The 26,146-nt window shown below is 35.4% G+C and overlaps 1 protein-coding gene across 5 annotated transcripts in view; it reads left to right on the plus strand.

The window, feature by feature from the left end:
* Positions 1-9,552: 9,552 nt before the first annotated feature.
* The window catches only part of enosf1 (enolase superfamily member 1), a 37,882-nt gene continuing 21,288 nt past the window's right edge, over positions 9,553-26,146 (plus strand). For 2 of the 5 annotated variants that reach the window (XM_039754857.1, XM_039754860.1), the window contains exons 1-8: positions 9,553-9,694; positions 9,997-10,105; positions 12,095-12,210; positions 16,000-16,086; positions 20,709-20,735; positions 20,861-20,933; positions 23,605-23,643; positions 24,587-24,669. In XM_039754857.1, coding sequence (XP_039610791.1) covers positions 9,611-9,694; positions 9,997-10,105; positions 12,095-12,210; positions 16,000-16,086; positions 20,709-20,735; positions 20,861-20,933; positions 23,605-23,643; positions 24,587-24,669 — 618 coding nt within the window. In that variant the 5' untranslated portion in view covers positions 9,553-9,610. Of the gene's footprint in view, positions 9,695-9,996; positions 10,106-12,094; positions 12,211-15,999; positions 16,087-20,708; positions 20,736-20,860; positions 20,934-23,166; positions 23,206-23,604; positions 23,644-24,586; positions 24,670-26,146 lie in introns of those variants that run through there. The other 3 variants (XM_039754859.1, XM_039754858.1, XM_039754861.1) reach the window with 3 other exon arrangements.

The raw sequence follows: 26,146 nt of genomic DNA on the forward strand, positions 1-26,146 counted from the left end.
GCTGGGAGGTTGAAGTAAACTATCAGCTGACTTTCTTGTACAGCTACACAATAGTACACCTAAAAGAATGGATGCTGTTTAACAAATGGGGGGATAGTCCATTTTTTAAAATCCATAAGGTGGCACATACTTGTGAACAAAATATTTTACTTAAAAGTAATCATGCTGGCCCTTCTTTACAACCATATTCTGTATTAGAATTCGCAAGAAGAGCTGGATGTGTTACTATAGAATGCCATTGTTGTTTTATATATTTGAAAAGTTTTCTCTATGGTGTAATATACTATGTTAATCAAATATATAGGATGCCACTATAGGGTTGTCCAGATCTAATTATGCAATTTTCATTACGCTATAACTTAAGTTTATTACATAGAAAATCACCCGAAAAATCCTGGACCATCGAAGTATGTGAACTGACGACATGAAGAATCGTCTTCGCGCTGAACTGGAATCGTCCCCGCATAAATCAAAGTCATCCAGACGATCTGGATCTGCATAATTAGATCTGGACCACCCTGTATGAATGAGTAGGTAGAGCTACTGCTACAGATCTAGCCTCTTGGTTTGAAATCCTGTGCTGAGGCATTGGCCCTGTGTTTGTGTGAATTTTCCTCTACCATCCCCAAAAACTGCATATTAGGTCAATTGTCAGTGTGACTGTAAATATGACTGGGTTCTGCACAATTTCTGTCTTGCAGCCATTGCTGCTGGTATACAATATGTATGTTATAAAACGTGTTCCAATGATTGTACTGTGTAGCACATTCTCAATGGTAATTCGCTATAATACAGCAAAGTTCAGAAAAAAGTGAAGTATCCTTTAAATACATCGCCATGATTAAGAGAAGGTCCTAATAGTAATGTACTGTAATTCTTCATTTTATCTCTGCAGTTTAGAGAACAAACACTGTAACTAGCAGAAAAATGAACAAATGCTAAAAAGTATGTAGATTTAATCCTACATGTTGCTTTCATGCCTTGCTTTTGGAAATGTGTTACTGTATTTTTACAACATGGAAGAGCAGTGACTGGGAGAGAGAGTGCAGTTTGCTTGATGCGCTAGGAATACCTTCACAGTGCCAGTATCTAAGGACTAGACACGCTGTCTGTGGTGTTTGCTCAATCTTCCTTATTGGGAAACTGAAATGTAAGGAGGTCACAAGTATCAGATGGCCTAACTTTAAAATTTTGGACATTTTCTAGACTACAACATGCTTTTTTTTAATGTTAATGTTTTAATGATGAAATACAATTAAGTTCTTACTATTGTGAAACCTGGTGTAACTTAGATTTCTTGTCAAGACAAAAACACAGAGTTGTTGAATAACTTTTCAGTGCATATTTTGAATTGGTTTCTTCTTTTTGGAAAAAATTGACCATTTCCAAATGTAATAAGTTAAACACTAGTCAAATTTTAGGATTCATATGAAGGATAATAATAACTTTATTTTACATTTCTTGATACCTTTTTCAAACAGGTTTATGTTATTCTCACATTATAAAAAATGTGTTTGATTTTGGCCAACAGTACTATTCAGTTAAAACTTTACTGTATTTCAGAAAGGACAAAAACTAAAGAAGTTGATCATGAAGTCTAAACTAAAATGCATAAAGCAAGTGGATTAATCTTACACTGAAAAATGTAAGTTCTTTCTAAAGTGCCAGGAGTTTAAACACTATAATTTATTTCAGACCCCACCGTTTTGTCAAATAAAACCCAATCTTCTGTTGTTACATATGCTAAATAAAATTACTTGGGACAGGTGATATTTATTCAAGGGAAGGAAGAAATACTAATAACAAACTATTTGTACTGTGCATCTAAAATGAAATGGTAGGAAAATCCACCCTGCTTATATCTCAGTTTAGGCAAACTGTCTTTTTTTTTTTTCCTTTTCCTACTTGAAAATACTCACTCTAAAGATGACCTGGGTATTTTTATCAAGTTATTATTCTGAAATACTGAAGACTGTTGAGCCATGATTTTTGACACAATGATTCCCCTCAAAAAATGCCTAGAATAATAGACATTCAGCATGAAACAATATTTATATTTCTTACCTATTTGACAATAGGAGTATTCTTGTGGACTCTGCATCACTAGACAGTTACCAGGGTTCACCTCCCAGTCAGGTTACTGTTTGAATGGAATTAGTATGTTCTCTGTATGTTTGAATAGATTTTTGCTTCTTTCTTTCTGCCTGCATGACACAAAATGAATGTTAGTTTAATTAAGGTGTTCAGGCTTAAATTGTCCCTGCAACATCAAATGTGTTTGTATCGAATAGCATTTCTGCTAGGGTTGCCTTCTGCCTTATGCTTGAGGCTGGTGAGACAAGTCCCTTTGGAAATATTCTAAATTAACAATTTGTTGGGACATTTCAATCTGGTTTCTATCGAAAATATAGTATAGAAACACCCATGGTAAAGGTCACTAATGACCTGTTAATGGCTGCTGATGGAGAGAGTTTAACAGTACTTGTTTACATAGATCTACAGTAGGCACAGCCTTTACTGTAATGCATAGTACTGTATTTTGCTGAATTGGTTAGCTACCATTGGCTTACTGATACTGACCTCATTTTATTTACTTTAAACCATTTGGATCGTGCTCAGTTTGTTCAGCTAAAAAAACTCTTGATCATGGTCCCTCCCAGTCCCTGGTGGTGGTCTCCAGGGATTGGTGCTAGTTCCCATACAGTTTATAATATATCTATTCATTTTTAGTGGCATTTGTAAGAAATTTGGAATCCATTTTCACTGCTCTGCAGTTTTATGTGGACAAAGCCCAACTCTGTTCTTTTTCCTTCCTGCATCAATGAGCATCTACTTGAAATAATATAGTTTTTTTCTCCAACTTAAAAGCCATAAGACAGAGGTTCTCCTCTTTGACACCAAGTCTACTTTATCAAAATCTAATAGTTTCTCACTTCACATTGATGGTACCTCAGTTTCTTTCTCCTCTCAGGTTAAGAGTTTGGAGTTATCTTTGATAGTACTCTATCTTTTGAGTTCCATTTTTGAATCGATAATATTATATGGTCATCTTTTTTTCCATCTCTATAGCACTGCACACCTGTGATGCTCCCTTACACTAAATAGCACTGCTATCCTTACTTATGCATTGGTCACTTCCCACATTTATGTATTGTAATTTTCTTCTCTTTGGCCTCCCACATAAGCTTCTCCATGAATTCTAGCTTGTTCAGAACTCTGATATATACAGTACATGTATATACTGCCAACCACATTCTTAGGTCTTCCACATCTGGTCTGGTCTCTCTCGCTCCCCCACATGCCTGATCACCATGGGTTCCAGGGCATTTACTTGTACTGTAGTTAGGATACAGCAGGTTGGATAATGGATGGATGGCTCCTTGTCTCTGGAACACTCTACCCATTTTCATACCCTATCTTAAGACTCACTTATTTAGATTGTCTTACACTATATGACCTTAGGCTGTATTTTTATTTTGTTTATTTTCAGTTTCATAGATACACATATACTGTATGTTCACATGCATGTTTACTTTATTGTTGGTTTTATGATTTTTATTTGTACAGTGTCCTTGGGTGCTTACAAAGGTGCCTTGAAATAAAATTTATTAAATGATTTTAAGAAATGAATGGATATTTTAGATTATTCTTCATCTGTAGAGAAGTTCAGTGACTCAAGAAAATTGCTTTACTGTTAAATGTCATTGCTTTCAATCTTTTCCAGATGTCTAAGGAAAACTGAACACTTAATCCATGTACGCATAAATTGTATAGTATCCAGGCAAACTAAACCCTTTGGTCTTGAACAGCAATAACACATTTGTAAGTAATCATGTTCTCATAGTCTAACAGTCAGATGAGTGCTTGTAGCTAAAGAATGGGTATAGATACTATAAGAAATATTGTCATTAATTAGATGATGCTCCAGATCTGTAAAATACATTACAAAATTATTTTTCACTTTCATATGAAGACTGAATACATTTCAGTGCACTCCATTGCCACTTACATTTTGCCTTCATAATATCCAACGTCTTCAAGGTGTTTTGGTCCATGTTGATTCTGCAATTTTCAGCAGCTTCTGCAAGAATATTTAGCCTTGTATTCATGCAGCAAAACTCCCATTGCACCTCACCCCAAAGGTGGTGTGTTGTATTGCAATGACATTTGAATACTGTGTAGATCATAAGAAGAGTAACATTAAATCACTGTCATGTTCATGGAAGTAGTTTGAGATACTTTTAAGACATTATACAGTACTTTATTCTGCTGGAAGTGTCTGTTTGAAAAAGGGTAGACTGTGGTCATAAAAGGATGTACATTGTTGTGAACAATGATTAGATACAAAGATGTATTCAAAGGATCCGCTGCTGCTGCTTATTAGAAGACCTAATGTATGCTAAGGTAATAGTCTCTTGGTGCTGTTCACAGCAAATTCTGGCTTTTCATTTTGCATGTTGCAGTAAAAATTAAGATTTGGTAGACCAGGTGACATTTTTCCAGGTTTCAGCCATTCAGTTTGATCAGGTGCTCACTGTCAGCTCATCAAGGAAACTAGCATGGCTGTCTTCATCTGCATACCATTCGTTTCAATGTTAAACACATTGTGTGCTTGGAGATGCTCCATCACTCACCACTGTTGTAAACAGCTCTTATTTATGTAAGTGTAGTCTTTCTGTTAACATGAACAAGCACTTTCATTCTCCTCTGACCTATAGCATTAACAGTGTTTTGTCTATAAATGCTTGGCTTGCTGTCCATTGTTTATCACACTATTTTCAATAAACTCGACAGAATGCAGCATGTGAAAAATTCCCAGCTACTAAACAAACGTTTGTCTAAGTCATTTAGATCACGTCTTGTCCATGTGAATGTTTTGACAAACGACAGTTAAAGAATCCTAAGCAATGGCCAGCCTGTAAAAATCATGAAAAGAAACTTTGGTAAGTTTATTTTGAATTTGCTATGTTGCCAAGGAGTTCAACTATGTCAGCTGCAAAACTGTCGGTACGTTGTCCACATTAATAGCAAAAGGAGCTTGAAAAAATTTAAATATTTGTCTCGCAGCCCTCAAGGTCCTGAAATCAAAATTCAAATTCATGATGCAGAATGGCAATCTGAGCTGAGCTGTGTGGTACAGGAATAATCCATTGCTGTAGATCTGCTTTTAACGTGCATATATTTACATTTGTAAAATAGCATTTTACATACGGAGCCACAGTAACACTTGAAGTTTCACTTTCTGGGTGCTGCTACCACTAAAATCCATTGTTGGTAAAATCACCCTGCCCAAATTGATATTCTTAAAAATGAGCATGGAAGACAACGGCAAGCAACCAGTTAACAATAACATTATCCCATTGGAGACTACTCTGTTCTTATGGTAAAAGCTTGGATTCTTTGGATGACATCTGTTGGCACCTTTCAATGCTTACCCCAGCAAACTGTAGCAGCATTTTTGTTAAGAGCTCCTCATGAAGTGCGTTATATTAAGATACATCAACAAGCAGCCTGTGGGCTGTCTGAACCTGCGCCACAAGCTATTGTTTTGATTGTAGGAGGTTGTGCTTTACTCAAAGCAATCAGAAGGGTAGGGCACAGTGAACAGCTTTATATATCAAGATTTTTTTTCATAAAATCTGTTTCCTTCTGTCAGAATCTTAAATGAAAACTGAATTTGGACCAATGCAAATCAAAAACAAAAAAACACTGCCTACTCAACCAAGGCATAGCTGAACAAAGGAGGATCAATGCTCAGGAAAAGCCCATTCAAACCTTAGATCTGGGCTCGGTAGTAGTTAATTGTGTACTCGTTGAAAGAGTCTTCTTCTGGGCTTTTATGGTGGTTGGCAGACCACCGTAAATGGTACATCATCGCCACCAGCCAAGCTGGAGTGTGAAGCAGAAATTCGGGAAGCCAAAAAAAAAAAATAATAAATATTAAAAACACTTCTTAAAAATTCAAATATGCATTTTGAGAAACTAAAATGCCAACACTGTCCTAGTATACTTTTCATTGAAGTAACCTCCTGTCCTATGTAGCTTTCAATTTTTCACAAAGATGCAATATTTGCTCTTTATAAGCAGTGAATTCCATTAATATATGCTTTACTGTTTCAGAAAGAAAAACATCTTCTGTACATCCCTCTTTCATTCTTATTTATTCTAAACAGTGAATAACTTTTTTGAGTGATCTTGAACTCCTTTTGAAGATTAGGGTGGGAAAAACATATGAAATCCAAGTATGCTAACAGGGCTCTACCAAAGAAAATTGGTACTGAAATGTGAGCAAAAAGGTTCTTCCAACAAGTATGAGGCAAAGAGTGGTTGTATTTTAATTTTATTTGTTATTCAAATATTTTTTCCTAAAACTGCTGCTTTACGTTTCAATAGGATCTTGTAGCTGACTATTTAATGTGGGGAAAAAAAAAAACGTCTGACAAGATTTATCATTAATGCATCCTTTATATCAACAATAAAGATAAGGTAAGCATTGCATTATCTAATGCAGAGGTGCCCAATGCGTCGATCGCGATCGCAATGGTAGTGTAGGTAGATCGCGTTGCATTAAAAAAAATGTTTTTAAACGTTAGTCTATCATATATCCGCCTTATGACATTTGCCTCTTGATTGACATACAGGGCGGCCAGTCTGAGATCTCTTTTCTTCTAACACACTGGTCATCCCGCACGCACGATCAAACGCGCGAGCTACCTCAAAACTCCGGCTGTGATCTAGTTAGCCTTCCAATTTAAATCAACTAAAGAAGGGATTTTTAAAAAGTGGCGGATGTCTGCCGCCTTGCAGACCAACCACACGCGTTACCTGGTAACCACCCATACAATCAGATTGTGATTCAGACTTCGAATGCAAAATATATATATATATATATATATATATATATATATATTAGTGCATCCAGAAAGTATTCACAGCGCATCACTTTTTCTACATTTTATGTTACAGCCTTATTCCAAAATGGATTAAATTCATTTTTTTCTCAGAATTCTACACACAACACCCCATAATGACAACGTGAAAAAAGTTTACTTGAGATTTTTGCAAATTTATTAAAAATAAAAAAACTGAGAAATCACATGTACACAAGTATTCACAGCCTTTGCTCAGTACTTTGTCAATGCACCTTTGGCAGCAATTACAGCCTCAAGTCTTTTTGAATATGATGCCACAAACTTGGCACACCTATCCCAGGCCAGTTTCGCTCCATCAGGTTGGATGGGAAGCGTCTGTGCACAGCCATTTTAAGATCTCTCCAGAGATGTTTAATCAGATTCAAGTCTGGGCTCTGGCTGGGCCACTCAAGGACATTCACAGAGTTGTCCTGAAGCCACTCTGTTGATATCTTGGCTGTGTGCTTAGGGTTGTTGTCCTGCTGAAAGACGAACCGTCACCCCAGTCTGAGGTCAAGAGTGCTCTGGAGCAGGTTTTCATCCAGGATGTCTCTGTACATTGCTGTAGTCATCTTTCCCTTTATCCTGACTAGTCTCCCAGTTCCTGCCGCTGAAAACTATCCCTACAGCATGATGCTTCCCCCACCATGCTTCACTGTAGGGATGGTATTGGCCTGGTGATGACCGATGCCTGGTTTCCGCCAAACGTGACACCTGACATTCACACCAAAGAGTTCAATCTTTGTCTCATCAGACCAGAGAATTTTGTTTCTCATGGTCTGAGAGTTCTTCAGGTGCCTTTTGGCAAACTCCAGGCGGGCTGCCCTGTGCCTTTTACTAAGGAGTGGCTTCCGCCTGGCCACTCTACCATACAGGCCTGATTGGTGGATTGCTGCAGAGATGGTTGCCCTTCTGGAAGGTTCTCCTCTCTCCACAGAGGACCTGTGGAGCTCTGACAGAGTTACCATCGGGTTCTTGGTCACCACCCTGACTAAGGCCCTTCTCCCCTGATTGCTCAGTTTAGATGGCCGGCCAGCTCTAGGAAGAGTCCTGATGGTTTTGAACTTCTTCCATTTACGGATGATGGAGGCCACTGTGCTCATTGGGACCTTCAAAGGAGCAGAAATTTTTCTGTAACCTTCCCCAGATTTGTGCCTCGAGACAATCCTGTCTCGGAGGTCTACAGACAATTCCTTTGACTTCATGCTTGGTTTGTGCTCTGACATGAACTGTCAACTGTGTGACCTTATATAGACAGGTGTGTGCCTTTCAAAATCATGTCCAATCAACTGAATTTACCACGGGTGGACTCCAAATAAGCTGCAGAAACATCTCAAGGATGATCAGGGGAAACAGGATGCACCTGTGCTCAATTTTGAGCTTCATGGCAAAGGCTGTGAATACTTATGTACATGTGCTTTCTCAATTTTTTTATTTTTAATAAATTTGCAAAAACCTCAAACTTTTTTCACATTGTTCTTAAGCGGTATTGTGTGTAGAATTCTGAGGAAAAAATTTTATGCATTTTGGATTAAGGCTGTAACATAACAAAATGTGGAAAAAGTGATGCGCTGTGAATACTTTCCAGATGCACTGCATATATATAATTTTTAATTTAGGTAGATCATTTCGACTGGGTCATTTTAAAAGTAGCTTGAAAGCCGAAAAAGTGTGGGCACCCCCGATCTAATGCATCTAGATGTTAAATTAGCCTATTTACTCAAATATGCTGGGCAGCATAATGATTAGTGCAACTGCTTCATGTCCCCAACATCCTGAGTTTGAACCATTCTTGTACGATTTTCATGATCTTCCTATGTCAATGAGAGTTTTCTTTACACATGTCCAAATATGTGCTGGTTAATTTAACTGGTGATTGTAAATATATTGGCCCAGTGACAATATGTGGCTGAATGCACACTGTAATGGCCTCCTTTGGCTCTTCACACTGAGACCATACATTGGATTGAGCAGGTTTGAGAACAGTGAAAGGTGTAACTACTGTACAAAGTATTTTAAATATGTAAAAAAAAAATGGAAAACGGTTTGTATATACTGTATGTGAATGGATTAAATATTTAATAAGCCTGAAAACACCCTAAGTAATAAAGGAATTTGTGTCAAACCTTGAAACCATTTAAACCCATTAACAGATTGCTAAATTTTCCTATTTTCTATATGTTTTCCTAACATTATTAAATCCGTAAACGAGGAAGATTTTTCAACTTACAACAGTAGTGTAATTAAGTCAAAAACGTATTTTTTTCTGTATAAAAAAGCTATTAATTATGATGCTGAATATGTCCGCTGGGTCTTCTTTCACTCGTTCTGCTTTGCCAGTTCACCCATCCATCCATCCATTTTCCAACCCGTTGAATCCGAACACAGGGTCACGGGGGTCTGCTGGAGCCAACACCGTGCCTTTAACTGTGTCTTTCCCACGAGATCTCACTTCCAAAGTCTGTCAAAAAGTGAAGTGCTAGCCCCAACCAACTTTTTTAGGATAGCGTCCGTGAAAACAGTCACATGACCGCACACGAGCCGGTTCCTCCAGTTTGCTATCTATAAGCCAATCATATTTGTTATATTGAAAAAAGGAGGGAACGCGAAAGCTGTTGGCCAATAGAATGCTGCATAACAAACGGGCACGCATACCTTTCAGCTGCTCGGAGTCTCGCTGCGTAGTTTACAAATAAAAAATGTTGGATGGAAAAATTACCAAGCTGATTGTCAGCGACGTACGGTTCCCGACGTCTTTAGAGCATCATGGTTCAGATGCAATGGTCAGTTTTTCGACTTCTTATGTGGTGGTTTAAAAGTATTTAAAAAAATCGACTGCCGAGATACCCATATTTGTGTTTTTATATTATGGATACTTTATAACATTTATTCGTTTATTATGAACGGAGGCAACCGATACATTTATTCAACCCCTCTGCTATCTCAGTACGGTCAACACTTCGTTACCTTAAGGTTACTGTCCAATACGTGAATACACCAAAACATGTAATTCCTATTTAGCAATCACATGTTTATGCAAAACAGTATGTCAACAAAACTATTTTGAATTTTAACCTCTTCACAGCATTCTGACCCCGATTACTCTGCGGCATACGTTGTTCTTGAGACTGACGCTGAAAATGGCTTCAAAGGCTGCGGGCTGACCTTCACCCTGGGCCGAGGCACCGAGATTGGTAAGATTCACAAAGATTAGCTCCGCAAATAAAGTGAAAGAAGTTGTCACAGGTCCAATTGAATACTTGTGGAAGTGCCATTTAATTATTCCACGCCAACGATTGGTTCTGCATTAAAAGATAAAAAAAAGAATACTCTTAGATGCATAGGTGCCCAGGTTGAGTCCTGGAGAACCGTAGTTGATGTTGTAAAATTCCTAAGCCAACGATTGCCCCTGAAGCAGTTACTGTACAGCTCTAGCAACGCTTTTGCTATTTATTTTCGTTAACGCGCTTGTTCAATTCAAGAAGAAACTTGACGAACATATTACTCGTAGGAGGAAGAGGCAGTGATTGGAAGTGGACAGCAGAGTTCATGGTAGAGGTACTGTTTTGGATAGGTGCTAGTGCTGATAGAAACCCCATTGATTAGTGTCTCAGTGTCTGTGAGCGATGCACGTTGGGATAGATAGCAGGTTTGTTATTCTCCTTTTATTTCATAGTTTGTGTTATTATTTGTTACGAAGTTTTTCTCTGCAGTGAAAATGTATTTTTTCACCTGTTATTAATTTTGAGAAAAGAATGTTACAATCAGATTTGCTTCAGTCATCCTAGATACTCTAATATGATGGCCTCTTAGTAAAGCATAGAGAGAGAGCGGTTAGGAGCACACGCTGATCGAGCACCCAACACCCGACAAACCAACTCAGTATCCCAGATTAGGACCCAAGTGCAGCCATACACCTCATCACCACACTAGTTCAGATGGAGTGGAATTGGAGTTCCAATTCTGCCACCAACCCCCAAGTTTTTCCAGAGATGCCCAGGACGGAGCAATTGCAGGTTAAGGGGCCTTGCTCAAGGGCCAAAGAGAGCCGAGTTCCTTTTGGCATTTACGGGATTCGAACTGTCAACCTTCCGATCGCCAGTGCAGATCCCTAGCCTCAGAGCCGCCCCCTCCGAAATCGATAAAGCATAGGGAGGTTGAAGATAATTTAATTTAGTAGTTTGTTACATATTTTTAAAATACTAATATGTTTCTTGAAGTGTCAGTATTTAAGGTACAAATTACTATTCTGCATAATCCAGACTGGTGATAAATGTTAATTTCACCTTAATAAAGCAATACTAAATGGTATAAAAACCCATAGCAGGTTAAGACATACAAATCTCCTTAAAAGCAATTAAGTTCTTCATTACTTCTTCCTCATCTTGCTTTTCTTTGTTAAACATTCTAAGTGTGTTTGTAAAAGGAGAGACATAACCATATTTCCTGTTCATTTTTTATTTGAAATTTGCTTGCTTTAATCATGTGAAATCAGCAATTTCTACTACAATTTAGGCCTGTTTAATGAAAAGCATGTACACAAATGAAGATGCTAATTATTGTGCAACAGTAGTATTGAAGGTTAGGTAAGTTGTTTAACAATGGGTCTCATGTAAAGTCATCTGAATTGGTGCCTTTTAATATTTCATCTTGTAAAATTCCCAATGTAGGTAATATCACAATTTTTCAGTCTGTTTTTAATGACTTTTTCCTAAGTAACTGGCAGATGCTTGTTTAATTCTTCATATGTTTGTACCAATCTTAAGCCTTGTGTCTCATCTACATTTTACAAGATTTTTTGCCTTTTTAAATTATTTTATAAGTAGACAATTGTTTCTAATTTGAATACATAAATATGTGCCTCTCAGAAAATGTCAAATTTTACCTTTGTTGCAGTTGAGTGAGATACTATGCGGTGCTACAGTACATACAGCACAAAAAGTATATGTGCCTGGTTCATCAACAGTCACTGTGTAGTCTTTTATACTTGCAAACAAAAACCTTGTCAATCTTAATGTTAGTCCTTAGGTTTGAATGCATAAAAGTGCCCCAAAACCTGAAGTAAAAGAAAATATTGAGTAACAAGTGTAGAGAGTTACCAGGTATGTAGCAAAATTATTCCTAATGGAAGAAAATTGAGTAAGCAAGTAGTTACTTTTTCTCCATATTTCTTGTTTTTACAGTGGTGTGTGCAGTGAAGGCCCTTTCCCCACTTGTGCTTGGAAAACGTTTTGGAGACATTGTGAATGACTTCCGAGGTTTTTACAGACTTCTTACAAGTGATGGGCAAATGAGATGGGTATTTATGTAGTTCAATAAATAATGTAGATTGTCAAAGCATTGGGTAGCTAAACAGAAAGCACTGTAGTGATTTTTTCCCCCTTATTAACCCATTTAAGTGTATTTAGATCACCTCCAATGTATGTTTAAGAGTAGATGGTACCTTAAAGCCTAAAGTTTTTATCCTGTTGAATCACTTATACTTTTTTTTTTTTTATTGCAAACCACCCTCCCACATTTGCAGGTTGTGAAAGAGAGTAATGTGTGGATCACTTCTGTTGACCTTTTTTGTTTGGTTACAAAATACTATGATGTCTACAAACGGAAGGGTTTTGACACTTGATTTGAAAGGATGTCACCTTTAAATTACAATGAGACTGAAATAATATGCTCAAAGTATGCATTACTTCACCGAAAAAGAAGGTAGACATTGCCAAGAAATATTTTTTGTAATCTTGCATGGCAGTGCTGTTTTACAGTGACAGAAGCAGTTGGTTAAATTAAGATAGACAGAAATGTAATCACAACCTTTGTGTCCGTGCTTTTTATGATTACTGTTCTTATTTTGCTTCACAGAAAAAACAAGTAGATGTTTGATAAAGTGAATCCCCTTAATATGATCATACTGCCTTTAAGGAGTATTATATGCATTACAATAAAAGAATTATAACCGAGCAGTCAGACACACTATGTTATAAAGGTTACATTGCAATATTTATAATAGTCCAATCAAAATACAGTTTTTCAATGAACAAGTTAAGATACATTTAATCATTAAATCTGGTCTTAATGGGGTTTTAGAATATAGAAGGCCTATTATGAAATAATTTCTATAGATTAAAATAAAACTTAAGGCAGAAGCCATGTAATCTTACTTTAGAATAACATTAGTAAGTTCATGCCAGATTCTGAAAAAACTACACTGGTCAATCCAAAGAAAATCCATTCATCCATCCATTTTCCAACCCGCTGAATCCGAACATAGGGTCACGGGGGTCTGCTGGAGCCAATCCCAGCCAACACCGGGCACAAGGCAGGAACCAATCCCGGGCAGGGTACCAACCCACTTCAGATACAAAGAAAATTTTATTTCTAAAGTTAGATAAAACAGTATAAAATGTTGCTTCCTTATTGATTAGTAGAGGGTGTGTTTGAATTCTTCCTGTGATAAACCGAGTCAGTCAATGTATTCACAGTCTACTACTGGAGGCGAATGTGAGCTTGTAATTTATTCCTAGTTTAGTGGTTAGACAAGTGGTTCCTATCAATACCTCAGTGTAAGATGAAATAGGCATCTGTGGGGTAAGTAAGTTTGTAATGTTGGCAGACAAAGGTGTATATGGTAACATGGCTGTTCCACCCTGGGGTTTGGGGGTGGTTTACTAGAACATTCTTTCTTGTGCAGATGTATGCAGTTTGGCCTGTTCCCTCATTAGCACGCTGGGGTGCTTTATAAGGCACCTACACCAATGGGAGTTATTAAGACAAGCCAAAGCAGGTAAAGAGGAATCATACAGAAAAATGGAAAAGAACTAGAAAGAAAAGATCTGGGACAAGGAATCATCAGGATCCTGTCAGGAGCAGTGCTGCATGGGTTGATTAAAAACGATAGGGAATGAGTCTTCGAGGTGAGAGAGTGGATGGTGCTCAAGGGGCCATGTTGCTCCTGCTGAGCAATCAGGGAGCAGTACAATGAGTCTCTCTGAGTGTGCTGCTGCTGAAGGCCGTGAAAAATGATGGCGGGGAAAGGATCAGGGCTCACAGTCTGTGCAGTTTCCAAAGGGTGGCGGCAAAGACACAGACCAGTTCCTATTGAGAAGACCTGCAGTACGAAGGACAGCAGAGGAGATGGTAAAAGGAGGCACCAAAGCTTGTGATGGTTTTTAAAGTGAAGGTCCCGACTGTGTGTTAACCTGTTGATTTTAACTTGTTTTGGATTTATTTACGTATTTAGTTAATTTTAACTTCCACCTGTGACTTACTCATTTAAAGTTGAATGTGCACTGCATTTTCAACAGTACAGTATATTGTATTGTAAATAACAGCACTATTTGCATATTTGCACCTACCTCTGTTGTTGTTTGTCCTTATTTTCCAACTCATCCACAGACATGACTATCAACAGCCCCTGGTTCAAGGGAATGTGCAAGCTGTAGCCAACCCAGGGTGTAACAGTCTGTTTTTAATTGGACACCTAGACTAATCAAGCAAGTTGTTATTTCCCAGTTTGTGTGTTTTAGGGTTAATGGTTAACCAAGCATTTATTATATGAGAATAATTTAGTTATTTTTTAAAAGATTATTTACTAATGGACACATTAGTGTGTCTGATGCTGAAGTAGTCGCAGCCATTCAGTGTTCAGTGTTGTTTGCCCAGATGTCTGATCTGCTTGTTATTAAAATGTTATTAAGTTGCGTGTTCTGTGCATTTTGCTCCCAAGTTGTAAATTAATAGGAAAACACCCAAAGAGTTCATTCTTGCATTACTCTTGATGTTCCTTGAGAAGATCAGGCTCAAACCCTGGTTCTTGGTCCTTAGCCTCCTTGAACTGAATGAAGTATTTTTAGAAAACAAATGGGTGGGTATAGATTTCATATCTTAGCATATTCTCAAATTTGATTGAAATACAAAACTGATTAAATTCACATAAAAGGTATCGGATGTTTACAATGAAACTGGAGTGCAAAACTGTAAGAAAAGTTATTTTGCATCTTTTTAGAAAGTAAAACGTTACTGAAGTACTAGGTTAGATTTATAAGTATGAACCAGTAGACATATTCCCTTTGCTTCTTTTTATGACAACTTTTATCCCGCTCTAAATGAGAAAAGTTTGCACCAATATATTTTCATATATACTTATAAGTTTAGTTTCTGTGGCCTTTTAATTATGCAAAAGGCAAAAGCTGTACCTGACTTTGATGGAAGCTATATTAATAAGATGTAGCTTGCAGAATTTAAACAATAATTACTGAAATGGCTCTAACAGTTTAACTAGTTACTGATTTTAATGTTTCATTGAAAGTGCTAAAAAAGTTTCAGAAAGTGTTCAAAAATTAGTCTGAAATAAGAATATTTCCCTTCACCATCTTCCTTTTTTTAGGATGTAGGATAATAGACTCAGTGATCGAGTGTTTTTGTTCTGTATTAGAATTATTCAAAATTTTAATAGCTGAAAATGTGACATTTATTAACTGGGATTATTCTGCTGCAGTTCTCACTTTATCAATATATAAATTACAAAATGTAAAAAGAAAAAAAAATCTGGACTGAAAAAAAACTGAAGAAAAAATTTGTATTTGTAGAAAATGGACACAAGGCTAGTATGACACTCTCCTTTTGTTAATTAGTAACTTAATATGTGAAACCTGTATGACATATATATATATATATATATATATATATATATATATATATATATATATATATATATATATATATATATATATATAAATAGATGGCAAGCCCCACATTGTTTAGTTTTATAACACCCTTCTTCATCAAACATGCCTGAAGTTTCCTAGTTTTACATGAAGCCTCATGATTTAATTTTGGAAATTATTGTTCTTCACTAAACAGCTTTATGTGCTTCATGGTAGTCCCTAACTGTGGTTCAATGGATTTAAACTTGGAGACACAGCTGTTGTATTGGCAGATGAAAGCAGCTTTGTACTGTTGTAATAAATTTTATGCAAATAAAATTAGTTTGTCACATATAAAGCGCATATGTGTATTGCTAAAGCAGATAATGTTTCAGATCTAATTTAATTTGCCAAATGCTGAATTGACACATATTAATGTTCTATAACAGATTGGGCCAGAGAAAGGTGTCATACATCTTGCCACTTCAGCAGTGCTTAATGCTGTTTGGGATCTTTGGGCCAAGATGGAAGGCAAGGTAAATTTCTTTTTTTTTTTTCGTCTTTTTTTTACAGATATCAGAAACTAACAATAAAAAAAATATATATATATATACTTTTTAAAAACCATGCTTATATTAAGTTAAAAAGTAAAAAATAAGTCTCTCCTACATCACTTGTGAAGTAAAAGGTAGGCGCTTTTGCTAAGATTTTAAGAAGTGTTTTTTGAATGTTGATTGATGAAAAGCATCCAAGCTTTTATTTTACAAGTGATGTAGGAGAGACTTATTAACTTTTTAGTACACTTTTTAATTTTAATAAGCTTGGTTTTAAAAAAGTATTTATTAATATACCTGTATATATTATTTTCAACTTTTTAGTCTAGGGTTTGTTTTAGTATAATTTTGTAATCAATATTTTAACACTTCTTTTAATATTTCTAGCTGTCACTAGCGCCATCTATTGGTGAAATCTTTTACTATTCTTCATATGAAAATTTCATTTAATTAACATTAATTGATCAATTAGCGAAACTGATTATTGATCCATGTATTGTCATCAGAAGTGAGTAAGTATGCAGAATTTCAAGTCATTTAGACAATAGGAAGTGGGTTAAATATTGATTACAAGATTTGTACTAGACAACAAACAGGTAAAGTTAAAAAATAAGCGTGGCAATAATAAAATAGTGAAAGGAAATAGTGATAATTGAGTCCCTCCAGTGATGGGATTTTGTTTCTACATAACTGTGTGCATTGGAGAGTTGTCTTCCTGAACATGTTAGAATGTGAAATTATCTTCATTTGCATGAGAAGCTGTGGTCATTTAATTTTCAGCACCATACTAATTACAAAATAAGAATGACAAGGTAAATATAAAGCTCTTTTTCAACAAAATGTTCCTGTCTGCATGAAAAAAATTAAAGACTTGAATAGATGGTCTACTCTCCATCTTACATTAGTAGGGAGAATCAATATTGTTAAGATGACCATCCTTCCCAAGCTGCTTTTCCTATTTCAAATCATCCCCACATACTTTACATTAACAAATAATTTTTTAAGAAATTAGATGGAATCATAACCTCATTTATTTGGAATTTGAAACATCCACACATCCAAATGGTGACTCTACAATAACTTAAAGCAGAAGGGGGCATGGCACCACCTAACTTTCAGTTTTATTACTGTGTGGCAAATATACAAGCTATAAAGACCTGGACATAGACAGAAATATATGAATATACATGAACCTAGTCAGCAATTGAAATAAAATCTTCTGTACTTCATATTTCCTGCTCTGTGCCCCAGTTAGTAAAAATTATTGTCAATAATCCAATTGCCCTTCATTCTCTCAGAATATGGAACCAATGTTGGCAGCACTTTAAGACAGAGAAACCTTTTTCTGTTGCACCTCTACATGACAACCACCTTTTTCCACTCTCTCAAACATATACAGTATTTAATGTTTGGAAAATGTCTGCTACTAAAACACTCAGAGACTTGTACTTAGATAATATCTTTCCATCCTTTGAACAATTACAGTTCTTCCACCCAGTTAATTTACTGAAGAAGTAATGATCAGACTTGAAGTCTCAGATAGCATCTCTAAAATGTCTAAAAATATTTTCAAGTCCTTTCCTTTTCAAAGACAACACAATACATTGGGGAAAGGATCTGTCACTTAATATTTCATTAAAAGAGTGAAAGGCAGCTATGCACAGAATACACTCTAGCTCCATATGCTCAAAGCATTCAATTATTCAATTTAGAATTTTTTATGAAGCACATTTATCTAATTGAAAATTGACCAAAATGTTTCCAGGGCAAGATTCAACCTATGAACATTATCACTGGGCCACATGTTCTGGGTCTGCATCAAATTAACAGCATTTTGGACAACAATATTTGAAAACCTATCAGACAGCTTTGGTATCACATTCACTTTAAACTTAACAGTCGTTTTTGGTGTACTCCCAGACAGGCCTAACGTGGAGAAGGACAAACAAACTTTAATTGTCTTATCCTCACTACTAGCACGTTTCTACTTCTTTTACGTGCTTATCTTGCTGAAATGAAAGAATCCAACCCCACCACTTTCAAGTCAGTGTGTAACTGATGTTCTATACTATTTTTGAATTTGGAAAAAATCATATTCTCACTTAGAGGATCTGTTCAGAACTTTTTTAAAATATGGCAGGATCTAATCAATAACATTTTAGAATAAGCTTCCATTTCAGGGAGAAAAGATACCCTTCCTTTCTTACTGCTTTTAAAGAATAGCTGTGGTTGTTGGCCCCCCTCTCTTTCTGTTTGGTGCAGATTGAATTTTGCTTTGTTAAGTTTGACTTGATTGTATGGAATGTTAAAATTAAATTAATTAATAACTAATTAAAACCAATTAAAAAAAAAACAGGTAGTAATATAATGTTTAAAATCTGGAGGAATAGTTGTCAGTAACTGCAGTATTCAGAATCAGTATGGTGAACCTCATTTAACAACACTGTTGTGTTAGAGTAAAATAACCACTATTTCAAGAACTGAAAACGTTTCTTTCTTTATCTACAACTCTGTTTTAATTTACATGTCTGTGCTTTAAACAGTTTATTTTTTAATCATGTAATAAGGTACATTCATTAATTTAGCTTTTCAGTTTGCTTCAACACAGTTAACATGGATGGTCATTTACATATAAACCAATTTGATTAATTGAGTGTGGTTGGGATAAATGAGAAGTAAACTGAAATGAATATCGTAAATCGATTAATGTTAAAATGTCACTTGAATCAGGCTGTTAGTGTGTGAGGAGTACTGCATATAAGAAGACATGTATTCTAAAAATGCAAGCAGGTATAATATTTAATTAACAAAATATCTAGTGTGGTGTGATATGGTGCTTGGGAGGTAAGAAGGAATAAAGGGTTCCAAAAGAATGCCACAGAGAAATATACAATCTTGCAGAAAACTTCCAGAGTAGAGGATAAAATCCATTGGCTGTATCACAGTATATTTTTATGCCATTGTGGAAAGAAGGGGGCATTAAAACAGGAAAGAATATTGGCCTGAGAGAAAATATGCAATGTTATACCAAGGTGTTATGTAAAAGATAAAGAAGAGCGGGCATAGAGGCCTGGGAAGGTATTAAAAGACTTCTTGACCAATATAAGGCAGCAATGTAGAACCTTTTCCCACATTTAAGAATTAGGCCAGAGGGGACGGGTATGTCTCCAGTACACTCTCCCTCGGCCTGTAGGGGGTAGAACATGATTCTCGAGGAAATATGCAACCTGGAGGCTACCTGATTACTATGTGAGACTCTGGACTCACAAGGTATACTTCTAGCCAGGTATTGCTGTAGTAAAAGCAGGCCATCCACCTGACCCTGGAGGTGATTCTGAGAATTTACCCCCATGTGCCACTGTATAGGTGTATTGGTTGTAGATATTGAGGCAAAAACTAACAGGCAGATGGAAGAGAAAAGTTTTTTATTAAAATAAGGATGATGCATTTTGGTGATGTTGAAGAAAAGGGTGAGTGTTTCTTCACCTGTAGTACTGTATTAGACAAGGATCAATATATATTTTGATAAGACTCGGATTACCAGGCTTTCTTTTTGGGAAAATGTATTGCTCTTTGTGTTCTTTTTTTGTGTAATCTTTCCTTGGCTGGTTTATGAAAAGAAAAGCAGAGCATATTTGATACCTGTGCCAGTTTGAGAAGAGGTGTGGATGGATTTCCTGTTGCTGTAATCTGCCACAAACAGGTCTAAGCACACAGACTTACTTCTGTCTTTAATTTCAATTGTCATTTTAAATTCTCGTCCACTTGTTCTGCAATTTTAAAATTCCTGCCTGTATAGATAGAAACAGTTCGTATGAACTTTTATCACCTGTTTTCTATCCAGCTTTATGTTGTTTTTTAACCATATTTGACAGTAGTTTTCATCTTTGAGTTTTTCATTTTCTACTTATAAGTTTGTAGTTAAATAAATAGGTGCCTATTTCTTTAATACAAATACATATATTAAAATGCTGTATAAATTATATATAAGTTTATGTGCAGGTCACACAGCAAAGATATCAGAATTGCAAACATATTACTGGATATGCTGGAGCAAGAAAAAATCTCCCTGTTTTTTTTTTTTTACTAAGTAAAACATATTACCAATGATTCTTAAAAGAATTAATGAATAACAAGGTGGAAGACAATACACCCAACTGAGGCAGTCTGCTATGGCCTGTTACTTACTTGTTTCTGTCTAATCTAGTTAATTATATCGAAATAAAAGTATGAACTGCCCATTCAATTAAGAGCAGTAATGACAGGTGACAGGTCTACATCTTGGTAGGAATAGTGTGGAGCAGTGAGAAATTTTACTGATTTGTTAAGGCTACTTGACTGATCTTTCATGATTAGAATAAATAAGTGGATTTCTATTTATAATTTATTTTTGACAGTTTTTTATTTTATAAAAAGTAATCTTATTATTTTAGGTTGTCAGATTATATGGTATGCACCCTGAGCAAGGTGAAGATTAAGTCTATGTTAAAATGTTTTTGTACACTCCTTTGGACTCATCAATACCTTTTGCTGTTCATGGATGTTATGTTTGTTTGTAAAAAAAATATATATAGTAGACATTCTTTGTTTTTATATCATTCTAGCCTCTCTGGAAGTTATTGGTTGATATGGTAAGTTCATAACCTTCCGTTCTGTGTTTCATGTTTTTATGCAATCACATTTGTTCTTTTTTACATTTTTGATAAATGACATTTGTCATGCTATTACATTTGCCAAAATTGTGTTTTTTTAACAGCAACCTGAGCAGCTAGTGTCCTGCATAGATTTCAGATACATCACTGATGTGCTGACAGAAAAAGAAGCTTTGGGTGAGCTTTTTGTTTACATTCACTATGCTGTATAATTCAGATGATAACACTTTTTCTCAAGGGACCATGTAAGCCTGTCTTTAATTTTTTCCATGGTGTAGACAAAAAGCTGTGTGATAGAGAATCGCTAGTGATTTTATGAACATTTAATCTTCTTGTTTATACTGTCATTGCTGTAAGTCCTATTTGGCCACAGCTAAATCACCTGATTACAATTTATTTTTATAGATACAGTTAAAACTGAAGTTGATCAAAATGCCAAATGCTTTAGAAACTGGCTAGAATTTCAGTACTTAATACGTCAGTAAGTGTGAGACATTCAATAATGATTTTTTTTGTATTATTCTATTAATGTCATTGTTTGTGATTGTTGTGGTATTAGCTTGACTCAGTAAGATGACTATATTTGAACAACAGTGAAGTTTCATCTAAAAGATTATGTACTGCAGCTATTTTACATGTAGAATTATCATGAGTTCCCTGAAGTTCCCTGTCTAAGGTTGAAGAGAGAACTGAAATCTCTTCCCTTCCTTACTTTCCCCTGGCCTCAGGCAACACATGCAACATAGTTCAATTCAACAGGAAATAATAGTCTAGCAAATACCATTGCTTGAAGAGTTGCAAAGGTAGTTTAGCCAAAGACGTATTCAAAATAATAATATTCAGCATTTTGAGAAACTTTTGCTTTCCTGTAAAAATCATACAATGATCCATTCATCTTTGTTCTGTGCCCATTTGGTCTAATTCAGGGCTACAGCAGCCAGAGCCGATCCAAACAGGAATGAAGTGGAAGTCAGACACAAGTGTTTCAGCTTACATTGGTTCATTGCAGTACTCATTCACTTACACTACCACACTAACTAATACTGTACCCGCTTAAAGTTGCCAGTCATCCAGCATGTCTTTGATTGAGGATGTAAAATAAATAATGTGTTTAAAGTGCTTTAGATTTATTTTTTTCAGTACATTTTTTTATCTTTATTAATTTCTCAATTTTCTGACAGAGGATCTGCTCAATTGCTTCATCCATGTTCTTCTGAACCATGTCTGATCCATTAAGGATTAGGGGACAAACTTGACATTGCACCACTAGGTCAGTATCCTGACCTGATCAAGAAGCAATTCAAGGAATTCTCCTTACCTGCCACCTGCCAAATGTTTACACAGGGCAGACAGCAAATTGGAAACCTTCCAGAAACCAGTTATTAAAGTATATATTACACATCCGCTGTTTCAAAAAAGAGGCAGGTGAAAACTCCACTGCAGCCTTCAAACAAATGGAAAAACATTTCCTTTAACTAAAGGGTACACAATTAAGTTGGCCACATAAAGCAAAACAAATTACACATAAATATGTACAGTAGTTATATTGCATAAGAGCAAGTAGTGCTCATTGGTTAATGTAACTAAAAATTTTTGCTCACAAGAAAAATGTTTGATTATGCTAGCCTGGGCCTTACAGGGAACCTTGATTGAGCCAATCTTTGTAATTAGAATCTTTTGGATTAAGAATTAGTCTGAATTATTATTGCACTTCAAACATTGAAAAAGTGTGTAAAATCTTAGAATTGCTGTTTTAATTAATATATGTAAAAATGATAATCTGTCTTTTGAAAATAGCTGGTGGAAAATAGCATGTCATCCAATTGAATTGAAAGTATGAAGCAAAAAACACTGACTCACTAGTGTAAATCTGTGAAAGCCAGTGAAAATGTATCTCTTTAGCTGGTCAAGATACTAAATCTAGGAAATACTTGTGTGACTTCTGCAGCACTATTTTATTAATAGGACCATATTTTAACACTTGGCACCCAAATGTAGGCTTACAAACCCACCTTGTTTGTGAGGGTTTCATTGAATATAAACACTTCTATCACTGATTTAAGTTAACAAATTGAATGTGAAAACGTTTCTGTTTATTGAGATATAAGTAATGTAATGACATTTGAAGCTCAGAAATGTGGTAGAAAATTGTTTTCCATTGGTCGGCTTGCTTGCTAAACCAGAGTTACATCAATTAAATGCAACATTTGGTTATCTGCTGTATTTGTGTGCACACCCTTTTGGACTTTGGTTGTTGGTTTTCGTGGCAGTAGGTTTCATTGCAGATGATTGCATCGTCTGTTTATTTATTATTTTAATTTAGATAGCTTCTGCTTCTGTTACACCAGACTGTTATTGAAAAGTAATTTTTTTTAGTTTATTTTTTTCCATTCGGTCATGTCTTGGTGACTAATAAAAACATTTTTTTGAGAGTCTTCACTATGAGATGGTAAGGTGTTTTTGTCTGGTTTTAAAGGGAACACTTTACCTATCTTAAATCCTAGGCACTTTTGAATACTTAAATTGATAAGAGCTTCAAAGCTTTACGAAACATGTATAAGAACCTATAGCTATTGATCTATATCTGTAAAGTATTCAGTCAAGATATTTGTAGACATTTCTGTAGCAATCACTTTTCATTCACTTCTCAAATCAAGTTATTAGAGTCTCCATTATAAACTAGCGGTAAAATTGATTGTCCTTTTCGTCTCTTGCCAGTCAGATTTAGATTCTACTGGAATCATATCTGTATATTTCCAAGAAAGTCTCCTTCTACTGGACTTTTGTATTTTTCAGTTTGTATTATACGTGTAAGATCTATTTTCCTTTTTTTTTTTTTTTTTTTTAGATATTCTTAGGAAAGCTCAAAGTGGAAAGGAACAAAGAGGTAATGTATTATGATAATTAGATTTCAAATCTGAAAATCCGTGTATTATCACAGTATTATCTGAGGGCATTTCTGAGGGGAGTCTGAATTGAGAAATAATAAGAATCTCCAGACTTCCAAGTATGCTTTTTTTCTCCACGTTATAAATCTCTGTTGCTTCAGCTTGAGGTTTGTTAGAGTAAATCTTGTTATACTTAGAACGAAATTCATACAGGAATGTTTTTTCCAGCTATATAATGACAATAATGTGATGATATTTTACCATTCTTTGCTGTCTTTAGTGCTAGTCAATATGAAATACACCAAACACCACAATAAGCACAAACCTTTTGTGTTTATTCACTGAAGCAAATCACAGAAGAGCCATACAAAATATAAGAGTAAAAATTTGGACATGAGCAGAGTTACAAAAACTATTCTATAACATTTCAGTAATTATTTACCACTCTAATCCTGATCTTTCTGATCATAAAATAGGTCTTTACAATAGCAATTGACAAGAAGAATTAATAATTAATTGCAGAATTACAGTGTATGAGGGTTCCTCTAAAGTGGCTCTTTCTCTTGCACGATTTGGCTCAAAAACTAATCAGCACATTGTCATCTCATAACAGGCTTAAGTTTCCAGTTTGGTATTTTTCCATTCAGCTGTTTTAGCTCTAGGCTGTCCTCAAGTAACCGTGACACACACATACACAGACAGATGCACACCCATCATCGAAGTATTGATGTTTTTGGTATCAGGGGAAACTAAAACTTCGAGATCCATCGAAAACCAAAGATCCAAATTTTTGATGAATCTAAAGCTTTCCCTTCCCCCTCATAGACAATAAGTTATGGTGAGGCCGCAAAGCAAAAAACTAAAAGTCATAAGGAGAGCAAGCTGTGTAATTGCATGCAGAGGCATGAAACACATTTTTTATGCCATTTTATTTCCTTCCAGAAGAGAAAATGTTGAAGATTGGCTACCCTGCTTATACAACTTCATGTGCTTGGCTTGGATACTCAGATGACCATTTGAGAAAGGTTGGCTATCACTGTGAATAAAGATTTCACTGAGCCTTTTTGCAATAAAAGCAGCCTGTTATTGATTACTGACATTATTGCTCATACAAGTCTACTTTTCAAGTTAACGTCTTTTCAGTTTCTAATCTAATGATTTTTTTTTTTAATTATTTGGTCAATACAACAGTATGCTAGCATAATATGTTAATCTTGTTCATGCCTTGCTTCCTTCCTGTTCCTCTTGAATAAACAATCCAACATTAACCTGTCCTTATTTCTTCAAACTATTACCAAGTAAATTTCAGAATTTGTCCACTTCTGTTGAGCATTGAGAATGCATTAAATATTGACAATTTAGCTCAATAAAAGCTCAATGATAGTGAACAGGAAAATAATCTGCATATTTTAAATGTCTTAAAACTTGTCTTCAACTATAGCAAATCATAAAAAATAAATTGTGTCATATTAAACAATTTAGGTATTTTCCCTCTAGAAAAGGGCAATAACACAATAGGCCTGAATACTGTACTATGAGAAGCTGAACACAAACAATTGAGTCAAGTACAGTATGTTTTCATGAATGCAACTGATTTGCTGATTGCTCCAGCACTCTTGATATGTATATACTTACCAGTGAATTATATATTTTTTTTTTTTTTTGGGTTTCAAATTGTGAAGGGATTGCTGCAAGTGGTGAAATTTCAGACCCGTAGATCTCAAAATTGGTAAGATTTTCCACAAAAAAAAAGAAAAACACCAACAAGATTATATCAACTTTTAGACTTTCATGACCTGTAGTTTACTGTGAAAACCCATTACCAACATAACACGCTGTTAATGCTATGTTGGTATGTTTAACTGTGAAAGGGGCTTGGTCAGGTCTGTAAAAGTAAATTATAGTTAATAATTGGATTTCTAGATGTAACAGATGTTTAAATATTTAGTGAGTGTTTGCAAAAATGCTGAAATATTACTTTTAAGGAAATGTGGCCGTAATATATGTTCAGAAATAATATATACTCTTTGAAGCAATTGTGAATAATCTTTGAAGTAGGTGGTGCTTCTGTGTCCCATACTATCATGGAAACACCAGAATATCACACACATAAACAAAAGATGAGGAATATAAAGGGTATAATAAAGTTTCATATAAAACAAAAAATGTGCCTCACCGGGGATAGCTCTACACAAGTTTTACAAACACTCATTTAAAAATATTGTAAAATTCAATCTCTGTTTCTGTGTGAAGTATCTAATGCTGCACTCTGTTATCATCTGAAAGGGAACAGGCAGATATAACCCACTACAGAACCTATTTCTGGAAATAAGAACATCCTCTGAAATTCCATTAGGACACTATACTCTTTAATGGTCCATGGAATATTTCAGTCTTGATGCCTGACAGTTGAAGAAGGTAGATTATTTTTTTAGCTTCCTGCCCTTTGTTTTTATAAGTTTATGGGGTCATTATTGTCAGTTTTATGGAGTACAGTAAAAT

Source organism: Polypterus senegalus, chromosome 5 (assembly GCF_016835505.1).
Source record: "Polypterus senegalus isolate Bchr_013 chromosome 5, ASM1683550v1, whole genome shotgun sequence".
NCBI classification, from domain to species: domain Eukaryota; kingdom Metazoa; phylum Chordata; class Cladistia; order Polypteriformes; family Polypteridae; genus Polypterus; species Polypterus senegalus.